The sequence below is a fragment of the Peromyscus californicus genome, unplaced genomic scaffold, assembly GCF_007827085.1.
Source record: "Peromyscus californicus insignis strain IS unplaced genomic scaffold, ASM782708v3 Scaffold_9__1_contigs__length_137607984, whole genome shotgun sequence".
Classification (NCBI taxonomy): Eukaryota; Metazoa; Chordata; class Mammalia; order Rodentia; family Cricetidae; genus Peromyscus; species Peromyscus californicus.
The window spans coordinates 86,192,581-86,219,905 of NW_026294617.1; the positions used below are offsets into that span (position 1 = coordinate 86,192,581).

A 27,325-nucleotide genomic window follows, 5' to 3' on the forward strand; every position below is an offset into this window, starting at 1 on the left:
CTGTCTTGCCTGGAGGTCTGACAAGTGTCAGACTGTGTGAAATCTCTTCGTGGGAGGCAAGTTCCTTCTCTGGCTGGCACGAGAACTTCAGCCTTTCCCTTCCTTCAGTGTGGGGTTCCTGGGAAATCTTTTAATGTTTTGAAGCCTTTGTTTCAATAGTGTGGTAGTACACGCAAATGCCTCTCTTCTCAACAGCTTCTGCCAGGACCCTTACAACACCACCCAGGCTGCCCAGCTACAGAAAACAAACACAGAAAGCTAACTTGTCTCTGAGAGTTGAGACTAAGCTTCCTGCTGTGGCCTTGGACACCAGCACTACAGGCGCTCTGGCCTTTGGATTCTGTACCTGTGCCAGCAATTCCCAAATTCTCCGGCTTTTTTAGCGAGTGGCCCTTCGCCCTACCTGTCAGCACTAGTTTTTACCATTTGCCACATCGCTGCAAGTTTGCCTCATTCCAAGTCCAGGAAGTGTAGACTATGCAAAGACCTCCGTCATTCTAATTCCCTGCAGGCTTCTCCTCTTCTGCAAAGTTTATTCTTTGGAAGTTCGGTATCATCACCCTGACTCACTGGTTTTGTGTGTGAGCACTGCCCGTGCGTGTAAAAATGGTGAAACGTCCTTGGTAAGTGAAGACATGCTTTTTGCTCATCTGCGTTTGTGGAAGACAAAGTTTTTAAGGGTTCCACCTCTTTGACCGAGTGCGTATGCTGTGGTGACTTGCTGAGATTTCGTTTTGTTCTGGATTTGCAGTATTGGGGATGAACGCAGAGCCTCACACATGCAAAGAGTACCGCTCAGCTATACTCCCCGACCCCATGTTACGAACAAAAAGGATTGAGATTTTGGACCACAGACCCTCTAGCTGCCTCCTCTCTATCTCACAAATGAGGCCTTGCCTCCTCTGCCGCTCTGCTCTCTACCTCCTGTGGGTGTAAAGGGAACTCTGAGGCAAATACTCTGTATCTGATGTCCCAACCCCCAAAACTGGCTTTGACTTGTGGCCAGACTCCCCACCCCTGGGGAAAATTTCTAAAAGTAAGGCATTTCCCTCTTAGCTTTCTAGTCTCTTGCTTTCATGTCCGATCTCCCTCCGTCTCTCCTTCTTTCTCCTAAGTCTGTGTTGTACATGGCTCCTTGTTCTCCTACTCTTCTTTTTCTTAATGAAGCCCCTCTCCAGGTTTCAAGGGGACCCTTTTGTATTAGTTACTTTTTGTTGCTGTGGTAAAATACCATGACCAATAAGCATCTTGTGGGTGAGTTGATTTGGGTATTTGGTTCCAGAGGGAAAGTCTGGAATGGCCGAGGAGCCAAGCTGCAGGAAGCAGAGAGAGTACACCTTCAACAGCAGAGGAAAGCAAACGCAATGTGGAACGCAGCTTTAAACACAAACCCACCCCTAGTGACCACTGACTTCTTCCGAAGGGTTCCACCTCCTGCAGGAAGCATAACCTTCCCAAACAGTGCCACCAAGTGGAGGAAACCTAGTGTCCAAATACGTGAGTCTATGAGGAACATTTGCTCAACCACCACACCTCCTCATTTATGTGTATATATATGTGTATCTGTGTATGTATGTGCACATACATGCTGGTGCCTGCAGAGGTCAGAGGGATGTTGTTAGATCCCCTGAAGCTGGAGTTACAGTTATGAGCCATAATGTGGGTGTTGGGAACCGAACTCAGGTCATCTGGAAGAATAGCAAACACTCTTTAACTGCTGGACCATCTCTCCAACTCTCTCACTCTGGTTTTTCCACACCACCTAAGCCTGATGACCTGAATTTGAGCCCAGAACCCACATAAAAATAGAAAGGGAAAGCTGACTTCATAAAGTTGTCTTCTGGCTTCCACATATGTGCTGAGGCATGTGCGTGCACACATATACACAATATAATCGATGGATTAAAAAAAAAGACTTTATGGGCTGGAGAGATGGCTCAGCAGTTAAGACCACTGGCTGCTCTTCCAGAGGTCCCGGGTTCAATTCCCAGCACCAACATGGCAGCTCAAAACTGTCTATAACTCCAAGATCTGACACCCTCACACAGACATACATGCAGGGAAAACACCAATGCACATAAAATAAAAAAAATGTTTTAGAGATGTCATTAAAAATCATCAAAAATTTTAGATGATGACAGTTATAAAGCTGGATGCACTCAATTCCCAACCATAGTGATATATATTTATACATTTTTGCTTCTCAGTTTTATTTTGTGAAAATAGTTGATCTGCTCACAACAGTTACACCCACCAGATTGATGTTAGTAAATCTCAGTGTTTACAGTTATGAAGACATTTATGTTATTACTATTGACTTTGCTGTGATGTGACTTTTAAAGTGCTCTGTTTTGACTTTATTGTGTTCCTCAGTCAGTTTCTAAGGCAGAAGAACAGTGAGTTTGAGGCCAACCTACAATACACAGTGAGTTCCAGGTAGCTTGGGCTATATATGGAACCATTTTCTCAAGAAAGAAAGAAAAAAAAAAAAAAAAGAATGGGGCTGGAGAGATGGCTCAGAGGTCAAGAGGTACTGCTTGCTGCTTATGGAGAGCAAACGATGTCCTGAGTGCATGTCTGCTATTAACAAGGGCCCCAGTACCTCAGACCTATGGGAGTCAGCAAGCCTTCCTGTCCTTGTGTGAATGTTGATGCTTTGTACAGAGAGCAGGGTCTGCAACTTCCTCCTAAATGATTACAGCCTGAGACTCCCTACAGAGGCCTGCCACAGGGACTAGCTAACCCCAGACCTGCCGGGTCAACACGTTAAACAGGGAAACCCTGACATCCCAGGATTAACCTCCTGATTATCAGTAGACCCGGCTGCAAATTGAAGTACTAGTTTGCTGTAGAGACTTAGAGCCCCACAAGGTTTCTGGCATCAACAACTCCTACAGTGCCCCCTGGTGTTCAAATGTGCAACTACAAAGCCATGGCCCTAAGGTTCCTTTAGCCCATTCATTGTATGGAAGAAACTGCACAGCCACACAGCTACCTAAAGGGAAAGATATTTTCCTTTAACCAAAGATGCCATCAGTTCTGCAAGCTATCAGGCCTATATCCCACCTTTTCCTGATTCCCACAAAAATGGCACAGAATGAAGAACAGCCATAGGTTTGCACATAACACAAGGGCCCAGCAAGGTGCCTGGGGACAGACTGTGGCGAAGGAGAGAGAAACACCAGGGCTCCCTGCAGTGGGGTCCCTGGGGATCCTTGGTGTGAATATGCAAAGCATGGCAAAATCACTAACACCTCCAATTCCACAAATACTGAGCTTCTGTTTGGTGACAGGACTAGGTGGTGTGAGAGCAGGGATGGCTGGACCATCAGCTGATATAGAAGATTCTCTGCAGCTTCCATATCCAATCAGGTGGCATCCTCAGGCACAAGAGCCAGTAGTGGGGGTGGGGGTGGGGGGTTGATATGGTCAAGATATATTGCATTCATATATATATGAAACTGTCAAAGAATAAATTTTTAAAAAATTTTAAGAACCAGAGGTATCAATGATAACTCAGCTGCACCTGGCAGAGCCTCAGGGACCCCAGGTCCAGGCCACCACAAGAATAAAACAGGTTATCATCTCACAAAAATCCCTCAGCCATCAGCACGGAAAGGCTGTGTCAGCCCATGGAAGGAGGCCCTTCCGGATGCACAAAGGCACTGGACCACAGGGTAGCATGTCTCTGACCAGGGCCACATTGATACAGAAGTGATGCAGACAACTCGTGCTTTTCAAAACTGTGGCTTCAACTCCCTGCTCCCTAAACCAGTCCCGGTTGACATTTTCACAAATGCTATGCTTGGTATTCTGAGTCCTTATTGCAGGCGGCTCAGTGGTTGACTTAGCAACTCCAGGATTGGTCATCTCTGGACGCCCAGCTGAAGATCTGGTCTGTGAGGCCTCGTCCCCCAGGACCGCCTGAACACCTGAATTTGATCTCCTCACCCACTGTGGCCTCTGCTAATGTATCCATGCAACCTGGGCCCTCCACAAGGACTGCCAATGCCCTTCTCTACTATGCCCTCCTCCACACGTCCGTCCCCACCAGAGCTTCTGACTCCAAGATCTGAGAGGACGGCTATGGAGCAGTTAACTGCAGAAAAGCCATCTCCTGGACCTTCTCGGGCGACAGGATTGTCTGGTGACAAGATGGGCAGCATAAAGGCAAAGGGACCAGAAAGCAGCTCAAAGACCCACACCAAGAGGACGAAGACATCAGTGGTAAAACTTCAAAGAAGAGACCAGAGAAGCAGGCTGCGAGAAGGGACAGCTGAGGAGCGGAAGCTCAGCGGTCGGGGGACCAGGGAGACAGTTGGATGAAGCAGAGAAGTAAAGGAAGTAGGAAAGTGTGTGTGTGTGTGTGTGTGTGTGTGTGTGTGTGTGTGTGTGTGTGCTCGCTTGCGCGCGCGCGCGCGCGCACACACCACACAGAAGACCACTTCTGGTGTTGTTACTTGGCACCAACCCTCTGCTTTTACTTTAAAAGACAGATTCTCTCCCTGGACTGGAATTTACCAAGAAGCCTAGGCTGGCTGACCAGTAAGCCTCAGGGCTCTTTCTGTCTCCACCTCCCCAGTACTGGGATTAGAAGAGCATATCACCGGACAGGCAGTGGTGGCGCACGCCTTTAATGCCAGCACTCAGGAGGCAGAGGCAGCCAGATCTCTGGGAGTTCAAGAGTGAGTTCTACTGGTCTACAGAGTTCCAGGACAGCCAGGGCTGTTATACAGAGAAACCCTGCCTTGATGGAGGAGGGGAAAAGTGCATGTCACCATGTACAGTATATTTCCTTTTTTTAATGTGAATTCCAGGTACTGAACACTGGTCCTTGTCTTTAAAAGCAAGCACTTTAGCTCCTAAGCCATCCCCTCCGCCACTGGAGACCTACCTATTAAAATAATTATTCTAGTGGTATCAACGAAAGAAGGAAGTGTAAAATTGATGAATAAAAGAAAGAGAATGGAAAGTTAACCTGGGTGACCCCGGGCAGAGTGAATAATACAGAAGAAAATGCAGCCAGGCAGGACAGGCTAGTCAGAATCTGGTGACAGACCAGGGAATTGTGGGTTCTCCTGCTTTGTCACAACCTGTGAACATCTCCCCGAAAGCACCTGTGTGTCACTGTGTCTCAATGTGAAATTCAGATGCTCCAAGATAACTTCATCTGCGAGATTCTAGAGGTTCCTAGAACACCAGCGGTGGTACACCACAGGGGCTGCTCGCCTTGGAATCTGGAGTCAAACAGACGTGAGTTTGAAGCCTGGTTCTTCTATAGACATCACAATGCCGAACAACCAGGAAATCCCTTAATCGTAGATTAGAGTATCCCTCTGTGAGATGCAGATAATGAAGGAGATAAAGTCCAGTGGGCTGTGCGAATCTGAAAAGGAAAGTAATTCAGAGACAGGAAGATGATAAATAGAATGTTGGGTGGGGGCTGGGAGCTCAGGAGCCTGGGAGGAGGGCTGTGGGTCTGGGTCTCCACCGTCACCCCCAAAGCATTCTGAGATCCACGCTCACGGGGGCTCCCCCAAGGGGTGCTCAGGGACAAGGCCGGGGTGTGCAGTAGGAACAGAGGAGGAGGTCCTGGGAGTTAAAAGAGACACTGGCATTTTTGCCTTCAAAAGTGTGCTTAGACCCATCCTCACTCCTGTCCACCCTCACCCTGGATCCCAACTTCTCCGTTCCCCATCCAGGCCTGTTTACAGGGCCTGACCAAAATCTGCAGGATGTCCCAAAGGGAGCTCAAAGGGTAAACCCTGGGCCAGGAGTCTCAGGTTGCTCCTCACCCAGCTCACTTCCCAGCCTGAGACCAGCGACGTATGCGGCCCCTCAGCTGTCTATGCCCTTATCCCCTCTGAACAATTCTGACCCCACCTTGCTCCCAAAGATTCTGAGGCTGTTGGTAGGAATAATCACACTCCTGTTTAACCCACAACACAACAGACCCCCACAATAGAGCCTGTGCTGTGGCTTGGCTGTGGAATATCACTCAGGGACCCAAGTGTTGAAGGCATGCCTAGCCTGTGGCACCAGTGGAGAGGAAACAGTAAAAAGAAATTTTTTTTTTTTTTTTTTTTTTTTTTTTTTTTTTTTTGGTTTTTCGAGACAGGGTTTCTCTGTGTAGCTTTGGAGCCTGTCCTGGATCTCACTCTGTAGACCAGGCTGGCCTCGAATTCACAGAGATCCGCCTGCCTCTGCCTCCCAGTGCTGGGATTAAAGGCGTGTGCCAATGCCACCCAGCCTAAACTGAAATTTTGAAGAGGTAGGGCCCCCCTGGAAGAAGTTAGGTAATTGGTGGCATACTCTTGAGGATATTGGGACCCTCACCCCGTGTGATGCTTCCTGGCCTCCGTGAAGTAAAGGGATCCCCTCAGTGATGTGCTCCCTCTGAGGAGCAGGTGGCCAGGGCTGCAGGCTTCTGAATGGGAGCCAAAACACACTTCTGCTTTTATGTTACCCGGGTACTCTGCCCCTGTGACAGAGTTGACACACCCTGATAGGTCATTTCGTAGTCAGGAGGACAAAAGCTCAGAGTCCATATAATGTCCCCAAGAGCTCACGTTAATAAGTGTCAGTGTACCTTGAAACTGAGTTTTAATCCAAAACTCATACCTCCATGGGGCCCAGTGTATGGCAGCAGGAAAGAGTGGGGCTTGTCACCTTCTCTCAGGATGCAGAGTCTCAGTCTTTTGTCAGACTATGCCGGGCAGTCACGACACCGTGGGTAGATCTGCCACCCTGTCTTAATTAACGTTTGGTCTTTCTAAACACACACACCCACATGTGCATGTGTTAAAGGCCAGGAGACAACCTAGGATCCTCAGAAATATTGTCCACCTCATTTTTGACAATTAGGCTAGACTAGCTGGCCAGTGAGCCCCCCAAGGAGCCTCCTGCCTCCACCTCTCCAGCGCTGGGATTCCAAGCATTTGTCCCCAAGCCCAGCATTTTTTGTTGTTGGTTGGTTTTGGTTTTTCGAGACAGGGTTTCTCTGTGGAGCCCTGGCTGTCTTGGAGCTCACTCTGTAGACCAGGCCGGCCTCAGACTGGGAGATCTGCCTGCCTCTGTCTCCCGAGTGCTGGGGACTAAAGTGCTCCACCACTGGCCAGCAAGCCCAGCAATTTTTATGTGGATTCTGGGAACTGAACTCAGGTCCTTGTACTTGAAAGGCAAATGTTTTACCAACTAAGTTATCCCCCTAACCCCTTAACCACTGATCTTTTTTAAAAAATTGTACTTGTTATTTTTATTTTATGTGTACAGGTGTTCCACCTGCATGGTTATCTGTGTATCACATGCCCACAGAGGTCAGAAGTTGGATCTCCTAGCACTGGAGTTACAGGTGATTGTGAGCTGCCATGTTGGTGCTGGTCATTGTCTAGAAGAGCTGCCAGTGGTCTTAACCACTTAGCCATCTCTCCAGCCATTAACTACAGATCTTAAACTGCCTCTCCTCTGACGCTCTTCTCCACTCATCGACCAGCTGCATCCAGATCACTCATGCCAGGATGGGGCAGGACACTGTCCCTTCTCAGAGACGTCTGCCCCCAACCAGACACATACCTTAAGGGCCACCATAGAGTGGCTGAGAGTCCGCTCTGCACTAGCCAGTTGACTCATCCCAGACAGTTACTCAACCTCACTGAACCTCAGGTTTCTCTCTTTACGAGAGGAGAATGCCAGACCTGGTGGTGAACACCTGGAATCCCAGTACTTAGGAGGCCGCGTGAGGCAGGATGACCGCCGCTAAGTCAAAGCCAGCCAGGGCACCGGGGTGAACTCTGGCCTGGCATATAGAGCGAACCTCTGTCTCAAAAAGGGAAGAGTGGGAATATGATGCTGGTTGACATGCAAAGCAGCCCTTAGTACATTACACACACAGAAAGGGCGTACATAGACCTCTGTGTGCAGAGGTGTTCTGTCCTGCTAGAAACACACACTAGTCCCTTCGTGTCCTTTCTTAGGGCCCCAGGCTGGGGTAGGCTGGTCTTCACTCCTCCACCTACTCTACGTCTCGGGGCTCACTCTCCCAGCTACTAGGCTCACAACCCAACCCGTTCCTCACGAGCAAAGTGGAGATAGACACTCTAACCGTTCTTGTAGCAGTTTTGCAGACAGGAGCAGAGACTGCTGGTCTGTCCAGCCTCTTCAGCCAGCCAGAAGCACTGACCTGAAGACTGGACCTGAGGCTGAACCAATCTTCTCTGGAAGAGGGCTGGGGGCGGGGCTCTCCTGAGCCCTGTGCAGACCCCTGCATCTGAGTCTGAGGACCCTCCCCTCCAAGAGTAACAAACATTCAAATGCACCCATGTCCCTCATTCAATGTAACTCTTCTTTAGTTTAAACTAAAGGGGCCTCTGTTGACTTGCTTTTGAAGTTGCTCTTGAAGTTACCCGACTATGAGTAACTCATTTAGTTTAGAACTGTCTATGACTACAATCATGCTGTGGATTCTGGAGCGTTTGCCAAAAATCCAATTTACAAATTGTTTTCAAATATAATGACATTTGTATGGATATGAAAATTAATAAATATTGAAGTTGACATGCTATTTTCTTCAAACATTTGTTAGTTTCAATTTCTCTCTTTTTCTTATTTTACAGCCTCCAAAACTCTAGCTCCACAGCTTTCCTGAGCCTTTGAAAGTCCACTCCACAGGTTTGCATCCACAGTCAGGGCTCCTCCCTAGGCCACCCCAACTCCAGACACTGCAGGAGGCTCTGTGGCTTCTATCCGCAGAGACCACCTACCCCAGGTCATCAGCCAGGCAATGTCAAGTTGAGTGACTTTACTCCCATTTAGAAAACAAAGTGAATCATTGAACATTAGACTAAATGTGAGTTAATGTTTAAAGTTCGATCGGAGTTTCCTTGAATAAATTCACCCATGAGGCAATAGTGTGACAGCTTGGATGAGCACAAGAAATGTCGCCACCTGCTCCTCTTCAGTTCTCCAGGAGGGGGCGCCAGAGAGCAGCCCAGGTTGCTCTCCGCTTGACTGGATTTTATGATTGCAGTACCTAGGTGTAGACCTCACTCTGGGGCAGCCCTGGGGCTACAAGGAGGGAGATTCTTCTGCCATTTGCACGCGCTGTTTGGAGCATTTTAAAGCACTGATTTTAAAAATCAGCCACCAACCATTCCCCTACCCTGCAAACAAGAGGCAGTTCCTGCCCCAGCCAGGACTATGTAATGAGTTCAAGGACAGCCTTTGGAGAGTAGTAAGGCGTGACCTCTCTCAGGAGGGGTCCACAGTCATCTGCCAAGCAGATCAAAGGGAGGGGCTGCCACGGGGACTGTATGAGAGGTCTGGCAAAGCAGAGAGCAAGCAAGCAAGGGAAGGGCTTTGCTTCATTCTATCAAGTGAAACAGACATCTTTTTTTTTTTGGTTTTTCGAGACAGGGTTTCTCTGTGTAGCTTTGCGCCTTTCCTGGAACTCACTTGGTAGCCCAGGCTGGCCTCGAACTCACAGAGATCCGCCTGGCTCTGCCTCCCGAGTGCTGGGATTAAAGGCGTGCGCCACCACCGCCCGGCGAAACAGACATCTTAAACTCGGCAGGTCTCTCTTACGGGCATGTAGGTTAGGGTGAGCATCTCAGGTCTTGCACAAACAAAGCTAAAGCTTACCAAACTCTTACCTAAAGTTTTAAATCCAATGACGGGAAGAATCCAGCCTGAGGAAAGCGCTATGGATAAGAATCCGTAGGCACAGAGAAGGAAGTATCTTGCCCATGCTCACACAGACCAGGAGCACAGCCAAAGCCCAGGTGTTATGGCTCCACAGTGCATAGCCAGTCACGCACCCCAGGCCGACTTATTACTGTCTTTTTACACTTTGAGTACATGTGTGCACACGCACTTGCCACGGTGTGCACACATGCCATGGTGCAGGTTACTGGGGGACAATTTTCAAGAATCAGCTTTCCCTTTCCACGATGTAAGACCCAAGGATCCACCCAGGGTGCCAGGCTTGGCAGCAAGTGCCTTTACCCGTGGAGCCATCCTACAAGCCCAGGCCTAGTTATTCTTAGCAGAGAAGAGTTAAAATGGCAAATCACGGGGCAGGGCACAGCAACAAAATTTACATTGGTAGATTATCTTCACGAAATGTTAAAGACGAGTTCGTGATTTTAAAAGCAAGTTTATATACACTAGAACCTCAATTCAAAAAAAAAAATCACTTGAATTTAGCATGTGGTGGCACACACCTGTAACCTCAGCACTGGGCAGGCTGTGTAGAAAGATCATGAAGGCCAGCCTGAGCTGCCTAGGAGACTGTCTAAAAAACCAACAAAATGCTACTTTCAGAAAGGAATCGGGAATGGCAAGATAACTCAATGATTGCTGCCACACCTGGCCACCTCAGCTCCAATCTCCAGGACCCCAGTGGAGGAAGGGGAGAACCCAACTGACTGCTATATACACTCCACGACAAGAACACGTGCACATACACACACACACACACACACACACACACACACACACACACAAAATATATATGCAGTAAAAATTCTTTTTGAAAAAAAACTAGAAGGAAAACATAAATATGTAAAATATATATTCATACATACATATAGCTCAAATATGCATGTTATAAGCAAACATTTGGCAAAATGGCAAGAATAGGATTTTTACTTCCTATTTTCCTATATCTTCAAAGGTTTTGTTTTGTTTTTCTACTCAGGCATTTTATTTATACGTATGTTTTTGTTTTAGTCCCCCTAGAAGAAGAACCCCAGGATCTTCCTTCCTGTGTACTTCCATCTTAATTCTTCATGGTTCACACCGCCATCTGAGGCTGTCAGCACAATGAAACCAAGCTGATGGGTGGATTACTCTTGTTCATTTTTCCTAGATCTCCGAGCTACACATCAAATTCGGGGCTGACCATGCCACACTTGTTTAGCCTGGCATGAGGTTCATTTTCCCAGCTCTGTGGTCACCAGTGATCGCCAGCAGAGCCATGCTTCATCTCTTCTCTTCTCTCTCTTCTCTCCTCCCCTCTTTTCTTTTTTCTTCTCTTTTCCGAGACAGGGTTTCTCTGTGTAACAGCCCTGGCTGTCCTGGAACTTGCTTTGTAAATCAAGTTGGCCTCGAACTCACAGAGATCCGCCTGCCTCTGCCTCCCAAGTGCTGGGATTAAAGGCATAAGCCACCACGTCCGGCGAGTTTTCTTTTCTTTTCAGCTAGCAAAAGCTTCCTTACCTTTTAAAGATCAGCTGCTCCTGGGCTGAGTGTGCAGCCCACTAACCTAGTATAGGAAAGGTCCGGTGTTCAAACCCGAGCACCACAAAATCAAATTTGAAAAAGGGAAGATTAACTCACGATAAATATTTGAAAGAGAAATTTCTGCAAAACTGAAAACCAAAGTCCAATTGATGTGAAACTGGAGAGGTTGCTAAGGAACATTTTGTTGGTTAGTGATGTGCTGCGGGCTGGGCCTCAGCGCAGACTGAGAAAAGTCGGGCAGGAAAAGGAAAGGATTTGACCTAATGACAAATTCCGAAGATGAATATGGAGTCCTCAGTGCTGGTATGGGACAGGCAGTGCTGGCCTTCAAGGGACGCTGTCAATCTACTAATCCTGCTTACTTGGTTCCAAAAGTTAGCTCCCCATACCCTTGAAAAGTATTGTTTTTGGGGGAGTGCAGGCAAGGTCCAGTGAGGCATGGAGAACCTTAGACATGGCGCTTGTCTCCATTCTGTTGCTGGCCATTTCTATCTCCACAGGTCATTTCCCTAGGCAGAAATCAATTGTGTGTGTGTGTGTGTGTGTGTGTGTGTGTGTGTAGCCTTTTTGTACAGCCTTCTGCTCATGCCCTAACTCCAGCATTCAGTTCAGATACGTAAATGACTAAAATGAATTGGCTAGGAGCCAGTGGGAGTGGGGGGGGGGGGGGTTTAAGTAGAGCTGCTTTGGGTCTCTGGGGCACCTGCTACAGTCTGAAGCCAGATGCAGATGGGCCCTCCTACCTGCTCAGAGTAGGGGTTAGGGAGTGGGGGCTGCTGCCGGCCTCTGGCCTCCGTGGGCTCCCAGCCAGGCCTTCCATCACACAGGCTTGCAATTGTGAGGCAGGAAGCCCCTAGTCTCTCTATACCCAGCAGCAGCTGTGGCAAGCGTCTGTTGGCTATGCAGGAAGCACCCTGTGCTGTCCAGGGCCCGATCTACTTCCCTTCTTTACATGCACAGCAGACTGGAGCCACCTTAGTGGCAAAGAGATGCTCTGCAATTGCACCATCGACCTGGGGTGGAAACTGAATTGCTAGAGACGGAGGATTCAAATACAAGCAGCTCCAGCTCCTTGCAACACAATCTGACAGTTATGTCTGTCACCGCATCTGCCACCTTGGTGTCAGAATCCCCAAGGGAGAGATCTGGAGGGAGTACTTTAAACAGGCTACCTAGAAGGTCCCACAATTTTGGAACCAGAGGCCTCAGGCAGACATCCAGGGGCACATGTTCCCACCTACCATGCTGTCCTAAGAGGCTGCACTGGAGGCACGAGGTGGGAGGGTGCCATCCAAGCTGGTGTGACAAGAATACACCATGGACCTGGAGCCCCACGTCCCCTTCAGAAGGGGCAAACTGGCTGAGGGCTCAGTGGGCATCTCCTCTCTCCTACAGGTCCCCCAGTCAGTGTGCAAATGCACTAATCCACTTCATCCATGCCGTGTGCCTCAGCATGTGTCGCACGTCACAGCTGTGACAGTATACACCCGTGGTGCAAGCACTCAGCAGTGTTGGCAGGACTGCTGCCGCCGGCCTTTGTTATACAGCGGGCCCCTACTCCACCCACAGTGCCTTGCCATTTACCCCCTTCCTCTCCCAACAGAGACCTTCACATGCCTCATTACTTAAATAATCTTTATTTCTCATGCACTAGGAAAATGGGTCATATGAAACACTGTTCTTCATAGCAAAGGCCTTGGTCTAGAACATAACACAAGACGCCAACTGGGATTGGGATCTAGTCAAAGACCTGGAACCCCTCGAAGGTGGTACCAGCCCCAGGGCTAATGGCAGACCCAGCACCCTACAACTGTAGTAGCCTCCAACTGTAGACACAGGATCAGGGCAGCTGCCCCCTCCCACAGGGGTAACAAAGGAGCTGGTTACAAAGGAACATGTGGACCAGGGAGGAACAGAGGAGGTTGATGGGCAGTGACTTGGCAGGGGCAGTGGTCCAGCCCCTTAGGCCAGGCCTCCAGGGCCATGAGCAAGCCCAAGTCCTGCTCTGCCCAGCACAGATGGGCCACAACTTCACAGAGACTGAGCAGCCAGTACCACAACAGAGGGATACTGAGCCCCTCCTGACTGCCCCATGGCCACATAAAGGAGAGGGGAACTCAACTTTGAACTCTAGCCAAAGCCTGGATTTGCCGAGGTAGGGCTCCAGAGGCTAATGGGGCCAGCCCCACACAACTATCCCAAGCCCCTGTGGACACTGAAGACACCAGAGGACAGCCGGACTTCTGACAATCCTGGGACAGGTCACTAGCAGGGCCAGCCCTTAAATCTCAGCCATCAGGTCCCACCTGAGGCAAGACAACAGAGAAGCAGATTCCTGGACTTGCTCTCATTGAGGTGGCCCAGAGGCAAGACATGGTCAAAGACATGCAGGACAGAGACAAAGAACGGAGACATGCAGGACCACACCGGGTGGGAGGGGTCCAATCACAGACACATCAAGTTGCTGAGATGGGCAAGCACTGCGTGGACCAGGTTCACTGAGGCCCCGGGCTCATGATGAGGCCCACTTCCTCTGGGATGGTCTCCAGCATCTCACTCTGGACGGCCTGTGTGATAAGCGCCAGCTCCTGGCACAGGGTCTCATGGCGGTAGCCCACTCGGATGTCTGGCACATTGGTGCGGCGGATGTCGTTGCCCTCAGGGCCCTCCTTGGTATAGTTGGGTCCCAGCCAGTGGCTTTTTACCTGCAGAGGGTGTAGGTAACGGGCTGAGCTGCAAGAAGATCCAAACATCGCAGGGACAAGGCCTGGACCCCCAATGCAAAGGAAGGAAAAGAGGTGAGGCCCGGCCCCGGGCAGGTGGACAACTGTACCTTGTGGGAGAAGCCACTCATGAGCACACTGTTACGGGCCAGTTCACACATGTCACAGGAGCTGAGCTTCCACACCTGAGTGGCGATGCTGTACTCCTCCATCAGGGGTTCCTGCACAGGCAGGTTCCTTGAGAGAGGCATCAGGCCCCTGCAGCCCCTCCCTTCTTTAAGGACAGTCACTATGCTCCCCCAGCAAGGGGCAGCCCAGACCCAGAGACAGACACCCCAGGGTCCCCTAGACCCCCGCCCTTGGCTACCTGCTGGGCTGGGTCTGACCTTGGTAAAGTGGAACTGCAGGGGGTCATCTGTGGACAGCGAGACCATGAGGCCACGGGACAAGTACTCAGGTAGAGGGTTCCGGTGGTAGCTGAGGAAGAGGCTGTTGTTGCTGAGCGGGGACATGGCAATACCGATCTGAGCCAGGTAATACAGGTACTGCAGGACGGGGGCCTGGTCAGGGAGGAGGAACAGAGGACTTGTCAGGGGGCCTCAACGCTGGGAGGGCATACTGGTTCGGGGCCAGAGGGGAAGGGGGCTCCAGGCTAGGTCTCACGTCAGAACAGTGAACCCAAGCTGGGCTCCTCCACTAGAGGATGGGTGGGAAGAGCTAATTCTATCAGGAGGGAGGGATCTGATCTCATGGCTGGGTGAGGAGGAGGAGGATCAGGAAGGCAAACAGCTGCACGTGGAGGCTGGGGGTGTAGACCCTGACCTTGCGCAGAAGCAGACCGTGGGAGATGTTCTCGGCCAGCATGAAGGCTGACACCAGGTGATGGATGGGCCCAGCCTCCCCGCAGTGCGGCCTCAGCACAAACGTGTGGAAACCCCTCTGCCTGAGGGGCATGAAGACAGAGTCAGCTCCAGAGCCTGGGCACACCTAAGCTCACCTGACTCCAGATCCCACACCACCCGCACACATATGCCCTCCAGCTAGTGACTATGGGGGCCTAGGAAGGAGGGCTGGGGCAGATTCTTGACTGGAAAGGATGAGAAATGAAGCCTAATGGCAGAGGAAGGGCCTCGTCAGTCTGGACACCGGGGCAATGTGTGAGTCGGGGCACTAGTGGCCTCAGCTCAGGGCGCTCGAAGCAAGAGAAGCAGAGGTTTGGCCCGCTTGGGATCAGCACCTGCGCAGATGGTTCAACACGGCCATGTTAGCAAAGGTGTAATACAGGTAGTAGGCGTAGGGGGGGTTGTCCTCCTCCACCCAAGCTTCTGGGAGGGGACTCTCCAGGTTGAAGACGTGGTTCTCTGGCTTGGACTCATCATCCACACTGTCAAAACCATCCACCTGGCGAAGAGCTGCTGGTCAGTCCTGGAGCCGCAGCCGGGCCTGAGCCCAGCTATCCTGCCCTCGCCCAGCCCATGCCACTGCTCACGTGCTCCAGAAAGAGGTGCAGCTCTGGGTGGCTGGCAGGGTGCACAGTGGCCTCAAACAGCGGCAGAAAGATGTTCTCCAGCATCTCTTGGAAGTTGGCCAGCTGGCCCTTGGTGCGGTAGACGTCACTGCAGGGAAGACAGGACACACGCATACGCAGGTCAAGGCCAGCAGCAGGCCAGTAAAGAGTCAGGGCTGTCGTGGGAAGCACCAAAGCCTGTTTGAACCACAGTGGGAAAGTGGGACATTCAGAGGGACCAGGCTGCACAGACAACTGTGGGCTGGCCTGGGAGGCCCTTCCTGGCACTCAGAGTGCCTAGCTTGGCTACTGAAGGCTTGGCCATCCCAGTAGACCAGGAGGCAGGCCCTGGCCCCTTGTACACAGCCACGGAGCTTCCTCCCACTCTAAGGGACACTCACAAGAGGCGGGGCACCTGCACCAGCCAGCGCACGTTGGGAGAGTGCACTCTGTGCATCACCGCCCAGCGCGCCAGCTTGTCCCACTCGTCCCTCGAACGCCCGTAGATGGACAGCCGGAGCTCTGCGTTCTGGTATTTGCTCTCCTCCAGGTCTGACATCACCTCCTAGACACCAGAAGCAATCACATCTGTGTTCTCCCTGCCCCGCATACCCACATGTGCTCATCAGGCCTCTCACCTCCCTCCTCCTGTCTCTTGAGCCCTCCCACACACGCGCTCTGGCTTGGCTGGGGAGAGTTGCCTCCATACCTTGATGATGTGAGCAAAGTACTTCCCAGAGATCTTGTTGTCGGTTTTGATGAAGATCTCTCGGAGGACAGACTCCCCAATGGGGTTGTATTTGGCATTGAATTTGTCAAATCGATGAAAAGTATTCCTGTCCTGGAGGAGATGGGAAGGCCTAGGTCACCCCTGATCCCTGGCCCTAGTGCTGATCCAACACCCCAGCCCATCCCATCCCACGGGACGGACCGCGTGCACATCAAGTGTGTCCACACTCAAGTCATAGGCAGTGAGGTTCATGCTCTCGAAGACCTCTCGCAGGGTCTGCTCACGGCCCTGCTCCACATGCACAATCTCCTCCAGATGTCGCTTCATTGCCCGCTTGATGAAGCGCAGTAGATGCTTCTGGTTCATGCAGGACGAGGCGTGGATGTGAGTGTCCACCTGCAGTGGAGAAGGACTGCTGGGCCCACCAAAGCCTGGGGCCTTGGGATTTTAACCAGTGTTTGTATGTTGTACAAACAGGAGGACCACAGCTGGGATCCCTACAGCCACACAAATGCCAGGTATATGCAGCAGCCGACCCATAATCTTAACATGAGGAAGGCAGAGGCGAGGGATACACGAGATAAGCTGGCTAGCTAGACTAACTGAGGCCACAAATTCTGGGTTCGAGGGAAAAATTCTGTCAATATATAAGGCAGAAGATACCCAATGTCAACTCTGGCCTCCCCGCCACACACAGACACACAGACACACACACATACACACACACACACATACACACACACACACACACACACACACACGACTACATACTTGCAAACACGCATATACACATGCACACACACCACAGACACATACAAATGCAAAGTTGGGGAGAGAGGGCTCAGCAGATGAAGGCACCTGCCACCGAACCCGACAACATGAGTCAATCCCCAGGACCCACGCTGTGGAAGAGGAGAAATGATTCCTGGGAAGCTTCCCTCTGCCTCCCTTGCCCACACCGGTACACATCCACTAATTACATAATTAAAATGCAGTCTTTTTTTTTAAAGGAAAGGTCCATGGTCAAAACAGTGGGTCAAAGAGGGCCCTCCACACTGGGCGCTGGGAGGACCCCAGCCTTTGGAGGGGCAGCCACACACTGAGGGCCCACCTTACGGATATTGTAGAAGTCTCGGTGCGGCACTTTCTTCTGAGCGGCCAGCTCCTTCATCTCGTTGAGCAGAACGTGCATCTGGAATTTGGAGCTCAGGTACTGTAGCCGGCGGTAGCAGAAGGACTTTCTGGGCAAGAAGGGAGGACAGAGAGCGACTCAGATCCTGACCGAGGCTCCTGGGCAGGGTGAAGGCAGGGGGCAGGGACACACAGAATGAGGGCAGCAGACTACGAGTAGGTGACTCGGGAGTGGCAGGAGACAAAGTGACATTGTCTGGGGCAGGGCAGGGCAGGGCAGGGCAGGGCAGGGCTGGGGCTGTGAAGTGAGCTGAATGGGACAGGCAGAAACTTACATGGGGCCATTGATAATCAGGGCCATCAGCACATTGACGTCAGCGACAAATTCCTGCAGGTCAGGGTACGGAAGCTCCACCTCTGGACAGCTGGCATGCAGGAAGCTCAGGTGAGGAGAGCAAGTCAAGCCTGCTGGCCCCTCCCAAGCCAATGCATTATTCCACACAGTGTACCCCAACACACACCACACCCCTCTTACTGCTCATCAGGGTCCCTGCGGGTGTAGACATGCACCACACCACGCACCATGCGCAGACCCAAGCCCAGGTCCCCAGGCATGGTGCTTGGCTCACAGTGCTCATATGGGTGCTGCTCCAGCGCAGGGGGGTGCACTGGGGCATCTGCAAAAGACAGAGGGAAGCGTCAGGGCCGGGGAGCTTCAAGGCCTGCAGCTGCCCAGTCTACGGGCTCCACGGAGGATCAAAGGCTCCAAAAGAGCAGCTATGGTCCCCAACCTCCACCTTCCTGGACATCAAGAAGTTGGAAAGAGCCTGGGTGCGGGGAGATGCAGGCAGGGCAGAGGTGCCTAGGCTCCAAGCCTAGATACCCAGGGCAGTTGGGGTTTGGGGAGGGAGGGGAGCTCCCACCAGCAGACACAGGGGTATCAGGGCTCTGCTCGTAGGTTCGAGTCTCCAGGGGCTTCTCAGCCAGCTGCTGCAGGTAACGGCGGGTGGTGGAGCAGAAGCTCTGCAGGGCCAGGGCCATGTACTTCTCCCGGATGAAAAGGGCCCGCACCACACTTTTGGCTGCATCCAACAGGTCTGTGAACGGCACCTGAGGACAAGGACAAGCAGTCACTTCCTTTAATCTCTGTCTACACTCAGGCTCACACTCAGTTCTTCCCTGTGGCCATCCCCAGACCTCATACTGCCCAGCCCCAGCTCCAAAGGCCTCAAACCCAGGACTACCTAGACCTCTCTAGTCCCAGCCTATCAGGGAGCCTAGTCCCTCTGTCACTCCAGACACCAGAAAAGAAATATCCTCTCTAGCTCCCGCCAGTTGCCCAGGCCAGAACTCTCCAGAATCCAAGGCTTCACTCCACACTCACCCCACACTTCTCCTCCCCAGAGATGGTGACCCGCTGAAATTCCCGTTCCAGCACCGCATCACGCTCCCAGAGGCCCCTGTCACCCTGCCCTTCTCCTTGCTCCTTGTAGAGCCTATAGGACAGGGAGACAAAAAGGATTGGGGACGGCCGCAGCACAGACCCCAGCTCCGCATGCCCTCCGCAGCCCCCTTTCCTCACTGTAAGTCCGAGTCACTGTCCGTCTTCAGGAAATCTTGTTTGGCCCGAAGCAGAATATCCGGCTCCAGCCTAGAGGGGAGAGCAGTAAGGTCTGGTAGGGCAAGAAAGAGCAGTGGCCGCGGCAACCAGGTCCCAGCACTGTACCAGCCGCCGCACAGACTGTCACGTGGGGTCCTCACGGGTAGGGCTGAGGACCCTGGGCTGTTCTCACCCCTCTTCAGAGATAAGAAAGCAGTCCCCCAAGTTTATACAGCAGGCTCTAAGCCTCCCAGGAGACAGAAGCAGCAGTGGCCTGGCTCCAAAGAATGTGCTCTCTGCTGCCTCCCCGGTGGACTTCCAAGAGACAAAGGGACAGGGAAGGGGCAGCGGCCAGCTCACTTGACATCCTGGCTGATCTGCCGCTCCAGCCGCTGCCTCCGCTCCTCTAGCTGCTCGATGGGGCTTGCCTCTGGGAACTCGTAAGGTGCGCTGCGGAGCTCACTCTCGGCCAGCGAGCGGCTGAACAACTCCTGGTACCAAGGAGGGAAAGAGGAAAGGTCAGGTGGCCATGCTTTCAAGCCCTCTGCCCACCTCCCCTGCAGAGCCTGGGCGAGGGGTGTGCACGGGAGCCAGGGTTCCTGGGAAAGGCTTAGGATCAGGGACAGCCAAGCCTGAGATGAGGTGGCTGAGGTAGAGGGGTAATGACAACAGAAGTCGTTGGAGGTGAGGGGGTTTGGGGGTGCCCGGTGATACCTCGGCAATCTCCTTGCATTTGCCATCCATAGAGGTGCGAAGGTCGAGCGGGAAGTGCTTGAGGCAGGGGGCAGTGCCCGGCAGGGATCGGGCAGACTGCAGCGGAGAGGCCCCCAGACCACCTCGAGCCTCTGCGGAGACAGCGATGCCAGGGTCAAGGGGAAGAGGGGCAGGGCCTGGATGCCTCTGGAAGTCAAGAGGAGCCCCTTCCCACCCTGGGGCCAGAACCTATTAAAAGTCAGGGCCTCAACACTGGGCAATACTTCCACTGAGACAGAAGAGCCAGCCATGTGGGGCTCCCCAGGGAACTCATCCACATCTACACAGAGGCCCCTCACTACCCCAGGCTCAGGGATGAGGTCCTGTGCCTGCCTGTGGAGCAAGTGAATCAACTCTGCAATAAGAACTTGAGGTGGGGGTAGCCCACTCCCTTAGATCAGGAGACTATCTGCAAGTGACTATTTTCCAGAAAGGGGTGCACATGTATGTACGTACGTATACACACACACACACACACACACACACACACACACACACACACACACACACACACACACCAGGCACTCGTTTAGGACCAGTGTCCACACTAAGGATCGTCAGCTTCTAGGGCACTAACCCAGGGTCAGATCCACCCCTGGCCTAACAGATCTTCACTGAGAAGAAAAGAACAGCCGTCTACTCTCCTAGACCTGCAAGGCACAGGCAAAGTACAGCAGCACTCAGCTCTGACCTGAGAAGCGACTATCAAGGAAGAGGACCTGGTTGGCACGGAACCCTCTCTCCCCCTGGAGTACTGTTCTCTTCTCCAGGACCCCAGAGCTGCCAACATGAGGGCTGATCCTAGGCTACCCCTCCCATGGCTGGCTGCCCCTCCAAAGGGAGCTACCACAGTCCACGCCACTTGGAGGCCTTAGGATCTGGGCTGGAGGCCCCATGGAAGGCCCTGGGAAAGGCAGAATTGAAAGTCAGATGTCTTTCTACTCCAACAAGGGCAGAGTAACTCTTCCTGGGCCCCGCCACAAGGCTAGCACTGATGGTCTGAAGCTGCTAGTCTCCTGGACTGCCTAAGTCCCCAGCCCACCAGGATGGACCCTTCTAGGTGCTTCAACAGTCTCAGCCCTCCTCCTGCAGGAAGCTGTCCACAGACCACTTGGTTCTCCCAGCCAGCTGAGGAAGACGCATCCCTCCAGAACCCTCTCCCCCACCTCCACTCTGTCTTAGAAAAGGACTCAGAGGCTCTGTCTAGGCATAATACCTTAAGGTCTCCGTACCCACATCCTAGTATTCCAGGTACAGTCCCAAAGCTGGACAAAGAGAAAGCAGCTTAACCTAGATCAGGACCCAGCTACCGACTTGCCTTGGTCCCTACTGGAACCCTACCTGCAGAGTTCAAGAGTGCTCTGGTCAGCAGCCCTGTGCCCCTTGCCTGCCTGTTTGCCTTGTGAAGCTGCAGCCAGTCCCCCAGGACAGCTCAGGGGCTGGCATGGGCTGTACCAAGTGCAGCTATAAGCAGGGGAGACCCTGGGATGGCCCCAAGGAGGGGGCTGGGAGAGTTCAGGGGAGTTCAGAAATCCAGAGAAGGAGCAGGAGGAGTTGGGAGATGAGAAGAACTCTCATTCTAACAGGACCTTAACCTCTTCAGTGCCAGTGAGGCCCACCCACATCCAGGGATCTCAAGGGGAAGAAGAGAGACAGGTCAAGGCAGCCTGGAAGGGAGGGGCCAACTCTCCTTAAAACCACAGCCCTAGGGGACAGAAAGTACACAGCCTGGCTGGCCAAAGGGTAGGAGGAGAGACAAGGAGGGAGATCGCCGTCCTCCCCTGAGCCCTGTGCCTCTGGTCAGCTTCCTCTGCCTATCACTGTCTTTTGGGCTCTGACTACAGGCTCTTCAGGAGAGACAAGCTTTGCTACACGCAGAAGCTCACTGGTAGTTGGACCACTGGCCTAATCTGGATAGGAGCTAGTTACAGAGGCTTCTTAGCCTACACGCCAGTCCCAATCCCACTGTCAGGGTAGAGACATCCTATTCAGGAAGAGTACCTCGGAATATGGGAGCAGATTTGGAAGGCACAGAGGACCCTACTTTTGTTTATTTGCTTGTCTTAAGCTCTGGGCACAGGCTATAAATGGGTGAGAAGTGGCCTTGTCCTATCTGGCCACAGCTCCAGGACTCACAGGGGAATGTCCCACAAGCATTCTGTAAAGCTTAGGGCTCTGATCCCACGGGACTGCAATCAGAAATTCCTGGGACGCTGCAAACACTTCCCACATGGAGCCCCTTCAGTGGGGAGAGTGAGAGGTTCTCTGAGCCCAGGGCAGGGACAAGGCTGTAAGTAGGGAAAAAACAATGAAGAAAAACAAAGTTTGGATGGGTGATGAGGTGATTCCACTTCTCCCCTGCAAGAGCAGACTAGGAGGAAAAGGCAAAGATCAATACCTACCCACCCAACCCAGGGTTTTAAGTCTTTGATTATCAAGAACCCAGATCCTAGGCCAGGCAATGGTGGTGCAAGCCTTTAATCCCAGCACTCGGGAAGCAGAGCCAGGCAGATCTCTGCATTCGAGGACAGCCTGGTCTACACAGAGAGATCCAGGACAGCAAGGCTACACAGAGAAACCCTGTCTCAAAAAACAAACAAGCAAGCAAACAAAAAAACCCAAACGAACAAACAAACAAACAAAAATGAACCTAGGTCCTATCCATTCTCTCAAATACAGCTCCAGACCATTTGGGGGTTTTGTTTCCTGTCTTTTGCATTACTGGGACCACACTTGAGGCCTTGGGTGTGCTAAGGAAGTCCTCTACTACTGAGCTATATCCTCACACTTTTCTATTTTTACTTTTAGGTAGGGTCTTATAAGTTCCAAGCATACCTGGAAACTCATGATCCTCCTGCCTCAGCTTCCCAAGTAGCTAATTACAGGTATGCATCACTACACCCAGCCATTAACCACTTCTAAGTCCCTGAAGGCAGACCACGGAGCTGCAGAATAAAGTCAAAAGCCCTCCTTTTAAACCCTTTCCTGTCAGGTAACCCTGGGCCTACACAGCAGTGCTGGGAGAGCAGGAAGGCTTCCAGCAGCCAGAGTCATCTTCCCAGTCTGCCTCACAACTGCAAAAGACCACTAGATTCAGCAGAGGCAACACACTAGCAACCACCTCCACACCCCCTCGGGCCAGCTCCTGTCTCCCTGGCCCTGTGCCAGAAGTTGGCATCACAACATCACACATACAGCGCAAAGCCAAGGGAGGACCACTCCATCAGCTCCAGGATTCTGGTGCCTAGTCCCTCCTTTTGACTAGGAGCCCCCTCACTCATTATCAAGACTGCCTCACTAGGCCTTGACCCCAGGGACAAGACGCTCTCAGGGTCTAACCACCTAAGGGTCTCTGGTTCAGCAGCAGAGCACCCAGCACAGAGCTAGGCCCAGGGCAACACACCTGGAAGACACAGATCCACACACAGCCTGAAACAAAGACCGGAGCACACAGCTCAGCACACTACAAAGCCCTAGCCGGGCGTCTTGGACAGCATAAGAACAAGCCAGAGGAGGACAGTCAGGGTGTAAACACAGCCACAAAGGGTTAACAACTCCCAATCACCAAAAGGTCTTTCTTTAGCCAGAACACTTGAGAGCTGCAGACACCCACACCCCTGGTAACACCAACTCCAGTGGCTGAATCCTCACCAGGATGGACAGTCGCCACCACACAGCCAGGTGCAAATGGTGCAGAGATGCCCACAAAGTAGGGGCCAAACCCAAGGGCGCAACGTCCAACAGCCCACTGGCCATCCCAAGGACTCCCCACTCCCCTGAAGAGGTGCACAACACAGAGCAGGAACAAGCAAACAGCAAGGACAGTAGCAACTGGGCCCTAACTCTGGTGCGTGTGCCAGCAATGCATGACCCCAGATGGCAAACCCCGCCACTCGCACTCACAGAGTTCTAGATCCTCAGCCTGCCTGGTACAGGCACCAAACACGGTAGCCAGTCCACAAAGCAATCAGTCCCACACCACCCTCCCCACTCCATTCACATACACTTCACACGCAGCCTTAGCATCTGCACAGGCAGACACGTGTGCATATACGCCTCTTCTGCACCCACATGCACACCCACTCCTTGTTACGGAGGGCAGCATCCCTGACACGGAAACCTCAGGCATCCCCTCCTACCTCCCTCCCTGCGCCACCCAAACCAGCCAGTCAGCCCTGGAACAGAGGTAGAGAGGCATCGCTGCAGAGGGGGTGCTGCAGGAGGGGGCCCCTCTCTGAGGCACTAGGTGGCCTGGGCAGGCGGTGGAGGAACCCTTGCCTGAAACCAAGAACACTTACCTGGGGCAGCAGCGGAAGCTTGCAGGCTGGCTCGCTTCTTAAAGGGATATTTGGCCTTGGACTTGCCTGGGCCAGGATAGGATGCCATGGCTGGGGCCAAGGCGACAGCGGAGGAACCTCACCGGCTGGGGCCAAGCTCTCTTACATCCAACCCCTTCCTCCGCCCCGCCCCCGGCGGGAGTGACTGATGCAGGAAGCAGCGCCCCGCAGGCGGAAGAGGCCCTGGCCACGATTTCTGATGTTGTCTAGGCAACCTCGGGGAGTGGGGCCTCCATCCTGCCCCTTATCCCTCCCTTCCCACTCCAGTCCCTAGAGTGACGTGACTGATGGTGGCTGGGACTGGGGTGGGGGTGGGGGTGCAAAGAAAACAGATGGAGCACCGCCAGCTCTCAGCTCTGCAGCACCCTCACCCCACCTCGGGAACCCTCATCCGTTGCCAAAGCTTCAAGGCAAAGAAGCCAAAGTCCAGGCTAGGCTGGTCCAGCCGGCCAGAGAGAAACATAATAAGCAAGAATACAGCCTGAGCTTCTCCAACCTCAAAACCCATTTCCTCCAGGGACAGGGCAAGCGTACTCATGAAAACCCAGCGCCTCTGGGGCACAGCCCACTCTTTTCTTCCCCATCTGACCCCTGCTCTAGGGACAGTCCAGCTCTGGGAGAAGGAGGCAGTACTGAGAATTCGAGCCCAGGAGGGAGGGGCCTGTCTTGGGAAAATTCCATTGACCGGCAGAAGCTGCCTCCTAGGAAGACAGGAAGAGCAGGAGGCAGGGTCCTGTCTGAGGTCTGTGGGAAAAGACCCCAGCCTCCTCTGACTTGTCCATCTGCCTGCACACTCACGGTCTGCTTCCCGAGACCCTTCAAGGATCTGCTCACATCCCCTAGGTCTCGCAGGCTGTGCCAAGACCCCCCCCCCCACCCTCTTGTCACCGGACCAAGTCACCTCTGTCCCAGGATCCCTCTATAGCCAACACACGCTTACCTGAGGCCATACTGCCCGAGTCCCAAGTGGTACCAGGGAGGCTGCCTACGAAAGTCTGCACAGCGGGAAAGCACGGCCGAGGAGGGGAGAGGGCCCCCCACGGGGCGAAGTCGCGCCACTGGCCCCTGCTCCCGCACTGAGAAGCGGGAAGAAGGCAGTTTTTCAAAATGGCCAGCTGGCCCCAGGCGGACTCCCACCGACTTCAGCGGCCAGACTGACCTCCGGAGACCCTGGCGCCGCGACCCCCAGCCCGCACTCAAGAGGAAGCCGGCCACGTGCTCCACAGAAACCCGGACCCGGAATTCGCCTAGGGTTCTTTCACTACTTTCTGGGTATCAATTAGAGATCCGAACCTCGTGGCCGGGCTTGCGGGGGAGTCCCGCAACAGGTGCGACCCCGCCTAAACCTTCCCGGCTGCGCGCCAACCTCGCCGGCCCCAGGCCCCGCCAAGTCTGCGGTCACGCCCCGTTCGGCCACGCCTCCGATCGCCTGGCCACGCCCCCACCATTTTCCCTGTTTCCCTAACGCCACGTGGGCAGCCACGCGGCCCCGGTTGGCCTGGCGTGGCCCTTTGGTCTTGGGCGATTTCTGTGCGTCAGCTTCCTCATCAGTAAGATGAGATGAGGTAATGACAGCGTCTCATCCAAAGGAGTTACAGAGGAATGAATGTAAAGCCCCTTTGCCCAATGCTTGGCACCAAGTCAGGTTGCTATTATTAGGGTCCCAGAATCCATTTTCAGCAGAAGCCCTGCCCTTGCATTCTCCGCATTCCCACCTGAATCTGTTTCCTTCTATTGGGCATTGGTAAGCAGGGTGTGCCCTTCAAGGCTGGCTCCCCATCCCACATTAGTTTCTATGTTGAGGTCAGACTAGCCAGAATGTCTAGGTTCAAATTCAGGCATCGCCACCTACTTCCTGACTGACGCTGAACTTCTCTGTGCTATTTCTGTAAAATGAGTGTCTGCCCTAAAGGATGCTGGTGAAGATAAACGAGTTAATTATAAGTGCTGAGACCTGTGCCTGGCCTGTAAGTTACTACCTAATCGGTGTTCATGTAACATTGCTTTGGCCTGGAATCCTTATTGCCAACTCGTTGACTCCCCTTGTGGATTAAGTGAAATTGGGCTGTTTGAATAGGGCTGCAGACACCTCTCAAACCAGCATTCCCATCTCCAAGGGCCAGTCCTACCTAAAGGAAAACGGTAAAGTCCCCTCACTAAAAGCAATTACCCTACGAGCAGCAATTGGTCCCTTCCCTGTCTTTACCCTTGCGGGAGTCCTTTGCCCTCACACCCAGATGTTCTAAAGGTCTCACCACTCCCACCACATCCCTTCCCTCCTGACTCCACCCTGAACTCTGGGTCCTGAGCCCCATTCTCTATCCATCTACATCTGAGGCAGCCTCCAGGGTGTCTCCTGTCCACTCTTCTTAAACTTTAAAAACTATTGCCTTGGGCTGGGGGTGAGGGCTCAGTGGTAGTACCCCTCTGCCTTATATGTGAGAGGCAATGCCCAGCACTGCAAAAAGACAAAAACACAAACAAGAAACCCCCTAGGTGGCCTCCATCAACTTGGGAGAGCTGTGGGGGAAATCCAGCTCACCAAGAATCAAAGACTAAAACAGAACAAGAGATACATTGTTCTTCATTTGTTGTGTTGAAATATTTGAACAGGAGCCACTGAAAGTACAGGTGAGGATGCATTCAACTAAGGACACACATTATGTGGCCATAAACACTGATATAATCTAAGAACCGTCTAGCAAAATATAATCAAGGGTCTCAAGTTTCACTGTTTAACCCAGTAATCCTTTTCAACAAGTCTATTTTTTTTATTTAAGATCAAAAAAAAAATAATTTTATTAGTGTTTAAAAGAAAAGCCCCAGGTCATGCAACTTGTGACTCTCAGCAGCTGCCTGGAAGAGGAGAGGAGAAAGGAAGCCATGTTTAAAAGAAAGAGAAAGAAAAAAGAAAAGCTGCACCTTTCTCATTAGGACTCAGGAAGATGGGCAGACCCAGCAAATCTCATGGCGGCTTCCAGGGATTTCTTTAGGGGATGGGAATCACAAAACTGTTCTTTTTAAAAAAGGGTTATCTGGAGGGGATGGGAAGTGAGGGGTGAGGGGTGTGGGGGGGTGGGGTGGCTCACGCCTTTAATCCCAGCACTCTGGATGCAGAGGCAGGCAGATCTCTGTGAGTTTGAGGCCAGCCTGGTCTACAGATCGAGTTCCAGGACAGGCTCCAAAGCTACACAGAGAAACCAAAAAAAAAAAATTATCTGAGCCGGGGCAGTGCAAGCCTTTAATCCCAGCAATCAGGAGGCAGATGTTTGAGGACAGAGGCTAGCCTGGTCTACAGAGTGAGTT

The 27,325-nt window shown here is 52.5% G+C and overlaps 1 protein-coding gene, 1 long non-coding RNA gene and 1 pseudogene across 2 annotated transcripts; 2 read left to right on the plus strand and 1 right to left on the minus strand.

Moving 5' to 3' along the window:
- Positions 1–312: 312 nt before the first annotated feature.
- LOC128105772 (uncharacterized) lies at positions 313–8,553 on the plus strand. The gene is made up of 2 exons (XR_008216489.1): positions 313–623; positions 7,273–8,553. It is a non-coding gene; the product is annotated as an uncharacterized LOC128105772 (long non-coding RNA).
- A 4,306-nt stretch (positions 8,554–12,859) lies between these two features.
- Positions 12,860–24,628, minus strand: Ampd2 (adenosine monophosphate deaminase 2). The gene is made up of 18 exons (XM_052729876.1): positions 23,981–24,628; positions 19,644–19,774; positions 19,290–19,420; positions 18,912–18,980; positions 18,714–18,825; positions 18,253–18,439; positions 17,865–18,006; positions 17,665–17,754; positions 17,310–17,439; positions 16,400–16,594; positions 16,178–16,309; positions 15,870–16,033; positions 15,451–15,577; positions 15,199–15,362; positions 14,784–14,904; positions 14,348–14,521; positions 14,072–14,182; positions 12,860–13,943 (listed from the first exon to the last, which is right to left on the minus strand). The coding sequence occupies exons 1-18, from the start codon at positions 24,066–24,068 to the stop codon at positions 13,734–13,736; spliced, it is 2,478 nt and encodes an 825-aa protein (XP_052585836.1). The 5' UTR covers positions 24,069–24,628; the 3' UTR covers positions 12,860–13,733.
- On the plus strand, positions 24,352–27,060 carry LOC128106673 (uncharacterized; annotated as a pseudogene).
- Positions 27,061–27,325: the final 265 nt, after the last annotated feature.

Excerpts from the sequence above, each read along its gene's own strand:
- Ampd2 (XM_052729876.1), bottom strand. The coding sequence starts at position 24,068 with ATGGCATCCTATCCTGGCCCAGGCAAGTCCAAGGCCAAATATCCCTTT. Across the intron at positions 19,421-19,643 it reads AATGCAAGGAGATTGCCGAG|GAGTTGTTCAGCCGCTCGCT; the intron begins GTATCACCGGGC and ends CCTTGGTACCAG. Across the intron at positions 16,310-16,399 it reads ACACACTTGATGTGCACGCG|GACAGGAATACTTTTCATCG; the intron begins GTCCGTCCCGTG and ends CATCTCCTCCAG.